This window comes from Rhinatrema bivittatum, chromosome 6 (assembly GCF_901001135.1).
Source record: "Rhinatrema bivittatum chromosome 6, aRhiBiv1.1, whole genome shotgun sequence".
NCBI classification, from domain to species: Eukaryota; Metazoa; Chordata; class Amphibia; order Gymnophiona; family Rhinatrematidae; genus Rhinatrema; species Rhinatrema bivittatum.
In genome coordinates, this window is record NC_042620.1 from 259,438,038 (window position 1) to 259,450,363 (window position 12,326).

The 12,326-nt window shown below is 46.9% G+C and overlaps 1 protein-coding gene across 1 annotated transcript in view; it reads right to left on the reverse strand.

The window, feature by feature from the left end:
• LOC115094173 (serine/threonine-protein kinase NLK2-like) overlaps positions 1-12,326 on the reverse strand; it is a 49,738-nt gene that overhangs the window by 5,835 nt on the left and 31,577 nt on the right. Inside the window, exon 8 of the mRNA XM_029606945.1 lies at positions 9,735-9,821. Coding sequence (XP_029462805.1) covers positions 9,735-9,821 — 87 coding nt within the window. The remainder of the gene's footprint in view (positions 1-9,734; positions 9,822-12,326) is intronic.

A 12,326-nucleotide genomic window follows, 5' to 3' on the forward strand; every position in this document is an offset into this window, starting at 1 on the left:
CCATTTCTAGCTCTCATAAACAAGTTTTGAAACTCTGCAAACATGAGTTAATGGGCTAATAAATGCTGTGCTTTTCTTGCCCTTATTCTAGTCCTATTACTTTGCCTGCCTAATGCTGGCTTCTCTTTTAGAGGCGAGTATCTCATTTAAACCCCCTTCTTTTACGCAAAACGTTTCTCTTTACAGCCTGAACCTCCTATTCATAATGGGGGGGCAAGTTCAAACGGCTTAGAAGCATCAAATCTGCGGGTGCTTTGTACCTCAGAGATGCCAATTTCCAAGGGGAAAAGAAAGTTCCCTTTGAAAACAGAATTGGGAAAAAATACGCACCGAGGCCTGCACCTGTTATTTTTATATAGGGATATTTTTTTCTGAGAAAATATTCATGCGCAAGTGACAACTCCACCCTGACGACGCACTTAACTTTAAGCACAGATAGCTTTCAAAGGCCCCATTTCCATGGGTAAATGGCTGTTTTACACACTGAAATGGCTTTGAAAATTGCTCTTATCCAGCAAGGCCAACCCCCCCCCCCCCCTTGTGACTATTTCCCTTTGCCTGATGAGCTTTCCGTTGGGCAGCTGCAAGAGATATTAACTTTGCTCTCTAAAAGAGACCTCGACTGTGACCGGCAGTAACCTCTTCATTTTCCAATAGACTAAGATATTGCTCATTAGCCTTTCCTTGCTCCGATTCAATGACTACATCCATTTATCCCTCCAGTGTCCATCCGCTTGCTGCTTTCGAGGCCAGACGATCAGAAAAGCAATGCTGACACAGAGGTGCATGCGCTGATCGGGATACTGCACCAACTTCAGGAGCCAGGAGGACTGTGACTGCACCGAAGCTACAAAAGCCCCAAAACCCAAAGGAATTGTGAGGGAAGGAAGTAAAAGCTGGGGGAGGAGGGCAGAAAACATCACGAGGTCAATTTTCAAAGGGATAAGGCACCTAATGTTACCCCCTTCCTAAATGGACTATGGCCGAGCACCTACATTTAGGTGCTTAAAAAGGGAGCAGGGCCAAGGAGGATATTGTAAGTGAGGCACTGAGCACTGATTTCCAGCGCTAGATCCCTAAAACTCAAGTACTCACATTTAAAGTGAGTAAATAGTAGACCCAAGATTAGTCACCTCATTTTTAAGCCCCTAAATCAGATGAATTTTCAGCCCGAAATTTAAGAGGTTCGCATTCAATGGCATTTAACTATATAACTTGTGAGTTACTCAACTATATGCAGACTCAAATATTTTGCGGACTTACCTGGCTAAAATTTACGCTGGATAAAGAAAAGCATTCCGGGGGCAGAGCTACGTTAGTCGGATAAGTCATCCAGCTAACTCTGGTCATGCTACAGAGTGGTCCTAAAGTTATCTGGCTATCTTTAAGATAGTCAGGTGTAGTCAATAGTGCGGCTACACCATGGAAAACCCTGACGAAGTTACCGGGATAAATTTATCTGGTTACTTTTGCAAATCAGCCAGTGGCTGAATATTGCCCCCAGATACCTAATTTTGGTTGAGAGTTTGCCAGACCTTTCCTAAATGGAGTACTTAGCTTCCTTTAAGAACTGCCCTACAAGTGTCTATCCAATTACGCTCTTTTATTGAGCCATTAAAATCCTTGCTGGCTCTTCACACGCTGACCTATCTAAGATAGGATCTAACATTAGATTATAATCACCCCACATAATGCTTTATCCTTTATAAAGTCAAACCAAAACCTGATTTGACTTTTGTTAGGGCAACACACTGTTCCCAAGGCAATACCACTTCCTTCAATGAGATAAGCCTACCCTCTATCTTTTTTGGTATGTGGTACTTTGGAGGAGGGGGATATTTTTTTTTTTTTTTGCAACCAGTATTGCAACACCCTTCTTGACCTCTGTTGAAGCAAAAAAAAAAAAAAAAAGGACGGTTTTCATATATTTATGAAAAGTTCAATAAAAAGATTTGAAATATATTTACCTAGTACTGGGTTCTCCCTCTGCTTAAGAAAATGTGTTTCATGCAACAAATAAAAGGATGCTTTGGTTTCTGAAATTTCCCAATATAAGTTTTATGTCTTGCAGGAGAAATTTAGATCATAATATTCAGGCAGACACATAAAATGGAAGAAGCTAAACTAGCATGGCAAAGGACAGTGACTTTCTTATCTATCAGAATATGAGAATTTTAGAGTTAATAACATCAGCCCTGAATACAGACCCACCCATGCCCAAAACTCTCTCAGGAGATGACAGAAAACAACTTCTTTTGCAAATACAGGCAGCCAAGATCGCACTGAGTACTGCACACATGCAAGCAGACACTCATATCTCCCTTACAGAACTCCCAAGGACCCCTGCCTTAATATAGGAAAATTGGTTCTTACCTGCTAATTTTTGTTCCTGGAAAACCACAGACCAGTACAGACGAATGGATTTTGCATCCCTACCAGCAGGTGGAGGCAGAGAATTAAAAAAAGCTGCTACATAAGCAAAAGTGCCACCTGCAGTCCCTGAGTGCTGACCTATACCCAAGCCAACATAGAGGAAGAAAACTCTAACTCAATCAAACTTTCCCTTCAAGGGTTAAGCAAGAACCCCGGTTTGGAGCCCCCTGAACTGGAGCCTCAACAACCAACACATTAACCAAAGCACCGCTTAGCTCAATTGGGTCAACATATCAGTTCAATGTAACTACACGTAGAAACTCTGAAGTAGGCCCTAATCACAGCTACAACAGTCTTTCGGAACCAAGTGGATGGGCCTCTGGACTGATCTGGGAATTCCAGGAATGAAAACAAGCAGGTAAGAACCAATTTTCCTTTCCTGTTCACACCCCAGATCAGTCCAGATACGTGGGATGTACCCAAGCTCCCCTCACTGGATGAGAACCCAAAATACCCTCCTCCCAATACACCCTCACCAAACATAGCAACTTCAGATGCCCGAACATTCACTCGGTAATGTCTGGTGAAAGTGAGAAGCAAAGGCCATATCATAGCTCTACATATCTCTTGAGGCAACACCAACTGACACACCACCCTGAAGGCTGCTTGCACCCTAGAAGAAAGTGCTCATAACCCATACAGGGCCGTTCGATCTTTACAGAGATAGGCCGAAAAAACAGTCCCCTTAGCCAAAGAGAAAATATGGCTTTAGACACTTTACATCCTGTGTTCCACTGAGCAATACAAAGAGATGATCCGCTCGACGAAAACTGTTAGTGATCATAAGATACTGCAACAGATTTCCGATGAGCATCTAAATAAGTAAAGTTCCCTTGCATGCGACGAACCTACTGACCAATTTAGGAACTCTGGAAGCTCCACCATCTGGATAACATGGAAGGAGGAGACAACCTTAGGTAAAACTGAGGGAACCATACGCAGTTTCATACCGTTGTTCGCAATCCACCACAAAAGAGCTCTAGAGGACCAAATATGAATCTACGAAATCCACCCGATCGAACAAATTGTTACCAGATAAACTGCATTCAAAGAGAGGTCCTTCATTGAGGCCCTCCGCAAAGGCTCAAACGGAGGTCCACACAGCACTCGCAGAACCAAGTTAAGGTCCACTTCGGATACAATGTACGAATATAAGAACACAAGCGTTTGACCCCCTTCAGAAAATGAACAATATTCGAAAGAGAGGCCAACAACCTCCTCCACAGCTTGCCTGTAGGACATCCCAAGGCTGCAACAAAAGGGCAAGAACAGAGGGCAGTCCCCACTCAAAAGTTCCAGACCTTCCTCCAAATACCAAAATTCAAACACCCTCCACACTCTGACAAACCAGAGACGCAGGTGGCCTCCTAGCCTGAAGCAAGGTGCAAATTAACAGGCTCTGAGCATCCTTTCAACCGTAAACACAGTCTCTCCAAAGCCAAGCTGCAAGATACAAATGACTTGCCCAATCCAGATGGGTTCTTGTTGAGGTAAGGTTGGCGATGAGCCAAACTGAGAGGCTCACTTATTGTGAGATGCACCAGATCTGCAAATCACAGACACTGTGGTCACTCCGGAGCCACCAGAATCATTGCTCCTGGGCATTGCACTATACGGCACCATACTTGGCCTACGAGAGGTCATGGCAGAATCCCCATCAGCCAAGGAAGAACCCGAGCACCTATACTCGACCTTCCATCCATGACTGAAAAGTTGATTTGCCTTGACATAGCCGCACGTGACATCAACTCCATCAGAGCCAGCTGGGGCTCCCTTGCCGGGCACAAATGAGGGTCCAGGCCTCCAAGGACAACTCATTCTCCCCGGGTTCAACTGCTGCCTGCTTAGATAATCTGCATCCACACTATCCACTCCTGCAACATGTGGTGCCGCTATTCCCTCCAGATGCTGTTCTGCCCAAACAGCCAACTCCTGGGCCTCCAGAGCCATCCCATGACTCTTTGTCCCTCCTGGATGAATGATATATGCCCCCGTTGTTGTATTGTCTGAGAAGACTCTCATCATTCCTCCTCAGACCTGTGGAAGGAATGAAAACAATGTCCTGCGAACCGCTCGTGTTCCCAAACGATTGAAAGACCAGGACACTTCTGTTGGCGACCAAGACCTTGGAGCCGTCCACTCCTGACAGACTTCCCCCCAATTTCTGAGGCTGGCATTTGAATTCAGCGCCACCCAGTCCGGAGCCTCCATATCCACTCCCTTTTTCAAAACTGTGGCATGAAAGCCACCAAAAGATCATGTAGCTGAAGTCCCTTGCAGTGGCAACAGCAGAAGAAACTCCTCCAACAACAAATTCCAATGGGCCAAAAAACACCCTCTGGAGGGGGCGCACGCAAGCAAATGCTCATGGTACCAAAACTAGTGTGGCAGCTATGGAGCCCAGGACCTGCAAATAATCCCAGACCCTGAGGATTATTAGGTCAACAGATAAGTCACTTGTGCCTGCAACTTTGCTACTCTCTCTGAAGAAAAAAAAAAAACACCCTGCCAAAACGGGCATCAGACTGCACTCCCAGGTACTCCAATGACTCCCCCAAATGTTTCATCAGCTGGTCCAGGTCTTCCCCAAACCACCACTTTGCTGCCTTAAAAAGGGAGATTACAGGGCTGAGTCTTAGACCACATATCCACAGGAGTGAGCTGCGAGTGCTGAGACCATGCTTCTGGTGGATATGTGGACCAAATCCTACAACACATTTTCCACAAAGGCTACCCCAGCCTCAAACTGGGTCGCCTACTTGGAATTTGCCAACGAGATAAAATCCTTATCCTGAGCCTTCTGTACCTTCCATAAACTGGATCAAGAACCTGAGGGATGAAGGGACGCAACTCCTCCTCTGGCATAGGCGGTAGAACTTTCACCACTGGAACATCCTCTGGATCCAACAGGGCCTGATGCACCTCTGGAATTTCATCTAATGGGTGGCTCCCAGGGACTTCCCCCGGGTCACCAGCACCCTCTTGAGGCTCCTCCCAACATGCAGAGATGAACTTCTCGTCATCTGTGAGGCTCCTGCCTCCATACCTTAGTGGGACACATGGGCGCAACACCTCTGCCCCCCACCTGGCTAAATAAGTCTTATGCAGTCTCCTCAGCCTGCTCTTCCCCGCTCTTCCGGAGCGCCTTGCTCCAACAATGAGAGTGGGGGTGGGGAGTCCCTGTTCTCCCCAGACTCCATCTGCCTCCTACCATGTGGAGACAAGATGGCCACTGCCTCCTCATTTCTGGCGGCTTCCTTGCTGTACAAGCTGGGTGAAATGCTTGCGTGCTGCCCCCGAGCAGCTGCCTTCGCCCATGGGGGCATAATTGGGACAGAGGGCACCTGCAATCAGGCGCGAACACTGTTCTGTAAGATTTGGCACCTTGTGTAGTCAACACCATGCTGCCCTCACACACATGCACCGTACCGACAGCGCACTACCTCTGAGAGCCCTCCTGGACCCAGATAGAGGAACATGGCCTCCCGACACACTCCGCACCGATCGCTCACAATAGCCGTCGAGCCCTCTCAGGCCCCGGATGTGCTAATGCGGTGTCCCAAAGTGTGCCGCACCGCCTACACAAAAGCCCACTGAGCCCTCCCAGACCTCGGGTGTACAGCCGCGGCTTCCCTCCTCACCCCTTGTTCCAGTGGGAGAACCATCATGACACAAGCACTGGCAGATCACTGCTCCCACTTACTATTTACTCTAATTACAAAAAAAAACAAGGCAGCCATCTTAGACATAAGACAATAAGGGGATATTTCCCTGATTCTTGCAGCCTGTGACAGGTGAGGGGGCTCCAGAGGGACTGAGGGAGCAAGGACCCCTGACTTTCAAGTCCTCTGCTTTCTTCGGGCCAAGACAGCCAGGGATCACCAACCCCTCGCTCGCCCAGCTCGACCTAAGGGATGGCCCACGAAGGAACCCAGCACCTTAGGGAGCCAAATCCTCATATTTTCTTTTCTCCATCTTTTTCTTTCTTTATTTTTTTAAACTCTTCCAAACTCCAGATTGCAGGTTTTAATCTCTACTATCTGCTAGAGACAGAGAAATACTGAGGGACTGCAGGTGGCTCTCTCTCGGTTATGTAGCAATGTATGAAAAGTTTTTATTCTCTGCCTTCATCTTCTGGTAGGGATGCAAAACCCACTTGTCTGGACTGATCTAGGGTATGAACAGGAACACCCCAATAGGTTTCATCTCTGTAAAAAGAAAATTTAGTCTACGATATCCATAGGGAAAAGAAAAAAAAAAAAAAAGCAAGCAGTAAGAATAGTTGCACAGATCCAAGGATCACCTCAGCTATAAAAAAAACCCAAGAAAACAAAAACCAATCTTCCCTCGTTTGTAGTCTGTGTCCGTTTGCCAACTCTCATGAACTTTCTAAGGTTGGGAACTCCCTCCAATGAATTTGCAAAGCAGTCTGCCCGCCGCCTCGCTGATCCTGCCGCCCTATGACTTTCTAATGCTCCCCCAGCTCTGTAACTCGATAAGTCTTTCATGTGAACGTACGAAGCCGAACCCAAAGGAAAGTTCCCATTATATTGAATGCTTTCATCCCACAGAAAGCACATCAAGCTTCTTCACCCTGAAATATTTTGACTTCGTTTCCACTGTAGCCAAAGCTTTTCTGGGCAGGAGCTTTGTGTGTAAGCCAAAACTTGACACACGTAGAGAGAAAAGCACACCACTGTATCTGTAGGAAAGCCCTGGCCATGCTTAGTCAGGGGCCCCTGCTCTGTGTGCGCCTGCCTGAGCTTCACATTAGCGACGTACTCCATGCTCATCATCTGGCCATAGAGGCCCTTTCACTGTTGCTGCTGTGTCTTCTCCAGTCCTTTACTCAACACCAAAAACTCTTACACCATCTGCGCTTAAAAATGGTTTTCATTACCATCCAAGAGGTCTCTCCAGCCTTCATTCCCTTTTTTTCTTAACTTCTATTTGTTCTCCAACATGACCTTCGTTCTGGATTGCCCACAGGGGCGCCCCCCCTCCCTTGCCGCCTTCTTCAGGCCACTGATCATATCATATCAGGTCTGCTCTTAAATGTTTAATCACACTGACAATAGCCAGAAGATCAGGCTTTGTTATTGGATCACTTAAGGAGAGTAGTGCAGGGTTTTGTTGCTGGCATTTGACACCATTTCAGCAATTTCCGACTGCAGAGCGGTCACAGGGTAGCACAGCAGCATGATCACATTCAAAACCTATAGGAGGAGGAGGAGGAGGAGGAACAGATTTCTAATAACTTTTGGATGCTTCTGAACTAGATTAACCAGGGTTTTACGGCATGCCACGGGAAGTAAGCTGGGAAGGACTGCAAGGACTCTACAGTCCTTATCTGCCATCATATTCCATGCTCTTATCGCTACCAAATTAACTCGGAGGGCTTGAGAAAGCAGAGCTGTTTCAACATGCGGTCATCTCAGATCTCTGCTCTAGAAGCCTCAGACGGTCTTTTAAAGGGAGATTTAACAGTGACATTAAAGGCCAGGGCTGCAGAATCATTAAACAGATAAGGACTGGAAGCTGGGGAGAGAAGAGAGACGAGCCACAGCAGAGGAGGCGCAATCAAGGTGCACCGTGAGAGGGGACAGCAACGGGTGGGAAAGGCGGGCTACCGCAGCCAGGGAGGAGGAAAGAAAGAAAATTAGTCAGCGATCAGATGGAGGCCTGGATGATAGCTCAGAAAGGGAAGGTAAGCCCAGGACCAGGAAAAACCACGATCAAGATGGCAGCCCATGATGGGCTTGGGAGGTGTGAAAAGTAGGCCGAAAGCCTAAAGACAATACTGGACTGCCCGGGTCGGGGGTGACTTCAGATAAATGTTGAAACTTCCAAAAAATGAGAATGGGGCCTGCACGGTCAGAGAAATTAAAAAGCTGTGCGCGCAGCTCATCAAGAAAAGGGAGGATACGGCCAAGAACCACGAATCTGAAGAGCAGAGGAAAAAAAAAAAGTGATCAGCCACTATAAGAGGAGAAAGAGAAGGAATTAAAAAGGAATGGCCGGGCAGAGGAGGGCTCTAGACCATTCCACCACCATCACCAGAGAAGCTGGGGAGGGGGAGGGGGTGGGGGGCAGCGGCCAGGAAGTGAGGAGTGAAAATAGACAGAACGCAGAGCTGCAGAGGTAATGGGATCTTAGTAAGTAAAAGGAGAGAATGATTTTTATTAAGGAAGAGCTCAAGAGCGGAAGCAGAGTTACCGGAGACAGAATGACTTATTCCAAGCAAACACCCGAAAGCGAACAGAGGCGAAAAGAGTACAGAGAAGAGGGAAGAGAAATAAGACTGGCAATGTTTCGACCAGTTTGTTAAGGAAAATGGAGATGAGGGGAGAGTAGAGAACAAGTTAGGAATAAAGGGGGAGTCAGAAAAAAAACCCAAAACTGGAGACAGTGAAGGTGCCGGCGAGAGGAGGACGGCTGTAAGATGGATAAGTGACTCCAGAAAGAAAGAGGAATAGTGGAACCAGCATGGAGAACCAACCCAAGTCCGCAGCTTGTGAATCTCAACAGGTTGGACGCGGAAATGACCAGAGCATGGCACAAGGCACAAAGAGGTTTTCCTTCGATCACTGCCGCTCCCAGGGGGATCAAGGGAGACAGCTTGGTATGCTGGGAGATAGAGGCCTGGGCTGCTGGCACAAGAAAACTGAACGCAGGCCAGAGCAATACAGAAATGTCCCGTCCCGTCCCCCTTGGTCACAGCAAGCAGACAGAGTCCTGGCTCCATTCAACAAGGCTTATTAAATTTGAACTCTTCTGTGGTTCTCATCTGGATGACAAAAGGTAGCCTGGGGTCCCTGAACAGCAGCCGAGGATGCTTGTGCAGCACTTTTACTCTCCTCCTTAGAAAAAAGGAGAAAGGGCTCGCGGAAGACAATCTCTGTTAGGGAAGGTGAAGAGGATTCTACCAAAGCCAAGTGAGCAAACTATTTCTTGGCTGTTCTTTTCACGTGATCACTAAAGATGCATGGGGCACTATCGAGGTCTCACTCTGCTTTGGGCTACCAGTTGTGCCACCTTGGTCTCTGTAGGAATGAATGCTAGTAGAGGGTACAATAGTGTACTGCTCATCCTATCCTATAAACATCTTCAGGGAGAGATGCACCATGCTAATTATCTTCTTTCTGGGGTGCAAATATTTGTGCAGGCTTTGCCTTTGTCCCCGAGCTGTTCAGCCCTGGTGCAGAGCCACAGTGGAGACACAAGAAAGAGCCTGATTGAAATAACTGAATGCAAGGATATATACACACACACACATATAAACAGATTCTAAGAGGACTCACCGGATCGAAGACCAGCATTCGGCAGAGGAGATGAACAGCCTCATGGGTGGCTTCCCCGGATAACATATAGAGTACAGAGAGTGAAGGCTGTGAGAGAAGATCACAAACCCAACATTACTCCCATTGTTCCAGCGCCAAGATGCACAAACACATCTCTAATGCACCTCAATCCCGCCCTGCAGCACCCTCTGTTATTCAGATACAGAGACCAAACACACACACACACACCTCCTGCCTTATAGCACCCTCTGCTATTTCAGTACTGAGACACCACCATCCAACCTCTTACACACCCAGCTCTGCCAATGCACCTCAATCCTGTTCTACGTTTTTTTAGTACAGCACACAATTAGATTTACAGCATGTACAAATCATGCTGTAAAAGTATATAAAGTCACAGGAGAACCTCAAAAACATGAAGTATACTAATAAAGCAAAACTCAAAACCCTGTTACATTTATATCCAAAATGTCTGGCCAAGATATTCCAGTCCTCTCCAAATATCAAGATAACAACCTTCCATAATCTGACGTACATATGGCTAACACATCTATAATCCACCCCACAAATTACAAAGTCCTGTTTCAGTCCTCTTCTACTGTATAAGACACTTTTCCTTCACACTGCTCCTTAGGAGGGAGGCTTCCCTAGGGCCAGACCTTCCCACGTCTAAGGGAGCTCCCGTGAGAGTAGATCAGTCACTGTCTTGTTCTTCTGTGGCATGATAAGTCTCCCCAGTCACAGCTCTGAAACGGTTTCCAAGTGGCAGCTTACTCGGCACTGCCGCCAGTCACTGACACCTGTCTTTATTCAGTGCTGCTCTAAACCATCCAGAGCTCTGACTGGTGCTTTTCTCAGACACGGTTTTCTTCACATCACCTTCTTTCAGAAAAAAGATGTCAGCCCTGTCTCTGATCTCCTCTTGCATCAATATGAGATGCTTCCTTAGGATTCAGAGATATTTATTCTGATGTTCCTTTTTGTCCCATCACCTTCCTTGGCACTCACAGATAGTTCTTAAAAGACTGCCCAACTCCTTCATACAATCCTAGTGGTGACCCAGGGACATAAGAACATAAGAAAATGCCATACTGGGTCAGACCAAGGGTCCATCAAGCCCAGCATCCTGTTTCCAACAGTGGCCAATCCAGGCCATAAGAACCTGGCAAGTACCCAAAAACTAAGTCTATTCCATGTAACCATTGCTAATGGACACACTGGGGCTGCACCTGATCTGATCGTAGCTCGAACTGAAATGCTGTGGGAAGCCATATTTAAAGCATGACTTTGTGCGATTTCTCTACAAACAACCCCCCCCGCTCTGAAGCAACAAGGGACTGGGGAAGTGGAGTAGCAGAGTGTCTTTAAAAATGCCTCGACAGATCCCAAGACAAAAATATATCTTCATGTACTTTAGAGAGAAGACGCAGGACTTCACAGCTTCCCTGCAGCCGGAACTGGAAATACGATGCATTACTGTCAAAAAAAAAAACAAAAAACTATACTGAGCTGCCACCTTTTCTGGCTTGGTGATTGAACAGAATCCAGTGTCTGTTCTCTTTTTCACCTCTGCATACCTGTGCCATGACACGTCCAGACAACGCAGGGTTTTGAAGCTAATGTCACAGCGAGGCACAGCCTAATGCTCTGGACAGAATGTCAAAATCAGTCCGTTACATTTAAATCCAGGACAAATTTTTCCTTCTTCCCAGCACAGTTCAGTCTGGTGCCTGCTCGATGGGGAGTTCAGATGGTTGGCACTCCCTGACCCCCAGGGTTGCAGGCCTCCGTCGGCTCAGGTGACTCTGGCTCCGGTTCCACGTTCAGGACTGAAGCCGTGCAGGGCCCAGGCCGCTTCTCCCTCAGGTGATCACTGAGCCAGACCTGTAGCGCTTCGGGTTAATCATGTCCACCAGATCTGCTCTGATAATCTGTAAGCTGCTTTCTGCCACTACTAGTTCTGAAGGTTAACACTTCTGAATCTTATGTAATGTCCAGAAGATTTACTTACGGATTCGGGACTATTTTGCTGTGGGGCACGGTCTTCGTAGGGAAGAGGGTCAGAGTTTCTTCCATTAATCTCTTTTTAGAAGTGATACATTTCTGCAGTTGTTTACCTCTGCAGGTTTGCCAGCAAAGTTATTTTATATTAACTAGCATCAGAACTCCCTGAGCGTGCAGTAGTTACAGAGTAAATGAAGGCAGATAAAGACTAACTGGCCCACTTGAAAGTCTCTCTCTGTGGTTCTCTGCCTCTCTGGATAGATGAGTATATAAAATCCCCATACTCACACCAACACCAACCTCTCAAGCCTACCACTGTCTTCTGGCTTTATCTGCCTACGAATGTTTAAATCCTATTGCAGTGCCGGCCTTGTAGGCCATTCCATGCCTCATTGCCTTCCTCGTTGGTTCTTATGACAAACCACATTTAATCCCCACCACCCAGGCCTCCTTCCCTACCACCAAGTTTTGTAATAATCCACATGGCCACCAAAACCACAAGCGAGGCTGTTGTCTGAACATCCAGCCACCCTGTGCACATGAATGCTGGGGCTATAACTATGGCTAATTACCCCAACCTTCTTAGAC